The sequence below is a fragment of the Babylonia areolata genome, chromosome 14 (genome assembly GCF_041734735.1).
Source record: "Babylonia areolata isolate BAREFJ2019XMU chromosome 14, ASM4173473v1, whole genome shotgun sequence".
NCBI classification, from domain to species: Eukaryota; Metazoa; Mollusca; class Gastropoda; order Neogastropoda; family Buccinidae; genus Babylonia; species Babylonia areolata.
The window spans coordinates 19,333,162-19,335,661 of NC_134889.1; the positions used below are offsets into that span (position 1 = coordinate 19,333,162).

A 2,500-nucleotide genomic window follows, 5' to 3' on the forward strand; every position below is an offset into this window, starting at 1 on the left:
AGATCCTAAAAAAAAAAAAATAAAATAAATAAAAAGTGTATTACTGCGCTTAAGACGTATCATCTTTTCACTACGCGTATACGGACTTCTTCGTTCGTGGGCTGCAACTCCCACGTTTACTCGTATGTACACGAGTGAGCTTTTACGTGTATGACTGTTTTACCCCGCCATGTAGGTAGCCATACTCCGTTTTCGGGGTGTGCATGCTCGGAATGTTCTTGTTTCCATAACCCACCGAACGCTGACATGGATTACAAGATCTTTAACATGCGGTATTTGATCTTCTGCGTGCGTAAACACACGAAAGGGGTTCAGGCACTAGCAGGTCTGCACATAATAATTATGATGACCTGGGAGATCGGGAAAAAAAAAAAATCTCCACCTTTTACCCACCAGGCGCCATTACCGAGATTCGAACCCGGGACCCTCGGATTGAAAGTCCAACGCTTTAACTACTCGGCTATTGCGCAGATCATCTGCAGTTTGCTTTCCTGCTGTTATCTGACTACAGTGAAGAAAACCCCAGAAAGGTGAACAACCGTTTCTTTCAAAATTCGGTGTTCACATACATGCATACATACATACATACATACATACATACATACATACTGCATTTGCTAAACACACCATTTGAAACTCTCCTTGCACTATCTTGCTATTATTAGAAAAAAGATGAATACATATATGGATATGAATGTATTCATTCATAAGATACTCTATATGTTGTTGTTGTTGTTGTTGTTTTTAAAAAAAACAATAATATATGGATTGGGTTTTTTTTTCACGTTACGTAAGCTAAGCAATGTGTCCTTAATTCTGTGATGATGCTAAGTATAGTGTCTATTGTCTATTATTTGTCATAAAATTGCACTGTTATCGACACATGATGAAAATGTGCCCACCTTGACCAAGTTGATTAACAAAAAAAAATCTGTTTTAAGATACAGATAGACAGATAGAATCAATGAAGGTAACCAGGTGCAGAAGATACAGAAGGCACTTACTCACAAACAAAACGGGAAACATAACATTATACGACTATGCTGACAAAAAGTTTAATGATAAAATCAAAGAGGCATATGAGTGAGATATAATATATATATATATACATATATAAAAGCAAACAAATCAAGAAATCAATCACACTAACATACATAAATAAATCAATGAATACTTAGACCAATGAATAAATCAATAGATAAATGAATGAATAAAAAAGTGCCCCCTCCCTCACCCTTCCCCACACCCCACCCCCACCTCCTCACCCCCACCCACCCATCCTCACCCCATAGTTGCTACCCAACAGGCAATTTTGATTTTTGTCTGCAATATTCTATTCAATACAATAAAATAAAAATATGTTTAAAAAAAAAATAAATAACAGGCGGGCTGGTCTGCCGACCAACCCACAAGGCCACCAAATCATTTGCAAAAACAAAAAAAAAAAAAAACAAAAAAAAAAATCACCTCCCCATCTTTCTTCTCGCACACCGAATCATCTCCCTTCATTCTTCTCGCATCACTACTCTCCACCCTCTGGTGCTTTCCCAACCGAGACCGTCTTCTTTTTCTTCCCACTGGTGGGAGTGCCCAGCAGTCCTTCTGCCATTTTGTACAGGCCCGGGATTGACTGGGGGAACAGAAAGAGTTAAAACATCTTTATGACTGGGGGAACAGAAAGAGTTAAAACATCTTTATGACTGGGGGAACAGAAAGAGTTAAAACATTTTATGACTGGGGGAACAGAAACATTTAAAATATCTTTATGACTAGGGGAAGAGAAAGAAACAAAACCTCTTTATGACTGGGGGAAGAGAAAGAATTAAAGCATCTTTATGACTGGGGGAAGAGACAGAATTAAAGCATCTTTATGACTGGGGGAAGAGACAGAATTAAAACATCTTTATGACTGGGGGAACAGAAAGAGTTAAAACATCTTTATGACTGGGGGAACAGAAAGAGTTAAAACATTTTATGACTGGGGGAACAGAAACATTTAAAATATCTTTATGACTAGGGGAAGAGAAAAGACTTAAAACTTCTTTATCAATGGGGAAGAGATAGAGTTAAAACATATCTATGACTAGGGAAAGAAAAAGTTTTAAACTTCTTTATGACTGGGGAAGAGAAAGAGTTAAAACATATCTATGACTAGGGAAAGAAAAAGTTTTAAACTTCTTTATGACTGGGGAAGATAAAGAGTTAAAAATTTCTTTAAAACTGAGGAAGAGAAAGAGTTGTTGTTGTTTTTTAATTCTTTGTGACTGGGAAAAATAAAGAGTTAAAAAAGAAAGTGTTATGACCAGGGAAGAGCAAGAGTTAAAACTTCTTTATGACTGTGGAAGAGAAAGAGTTAAAAACTTCTTTATCACTGGGGAAGAGAAAGTTTAAAATTCTTTAAGACTGGGGAAGAGAAAGAATTAAAATATCTTTATCACTGGGAAAGAGAAAGAGTTAAAACATACTTACGACCATGGAAAGAGAAAGAGCTTTAAACTTC

The 2,500-nt window shown here is 36.6% G+C and overlaps 1 protein-coding gene across 2 annotated transcripts in view; it reads right to left on the minus strand.

Moving 5' to 3' along the window:
- Nucleotides 1-2,500, minus strand: part of LOC143289891 (uncharacterized) — a 56,429-nt gene that overhangs the window by 2,754 nt on the left and 51,175 nt on the right. For both annotated transcript variants that reach the window (XR_013056288.1, XM_076599102.1), the window contains exon 8: nucleotides 1-1,630. This exon is cut by the window's left edge. Coding sequence is in view for 1 of the 2 variants with exons in the window: in XM_076599102.1 (XP_076455217.1) it covers nucleotides 1,523-1,630 (108 nt within the window). In the remaining variant the exon portion in view is untranslated. The remainder of the gene's footprint in view (nucleotides 1,631-2,500) is intronic.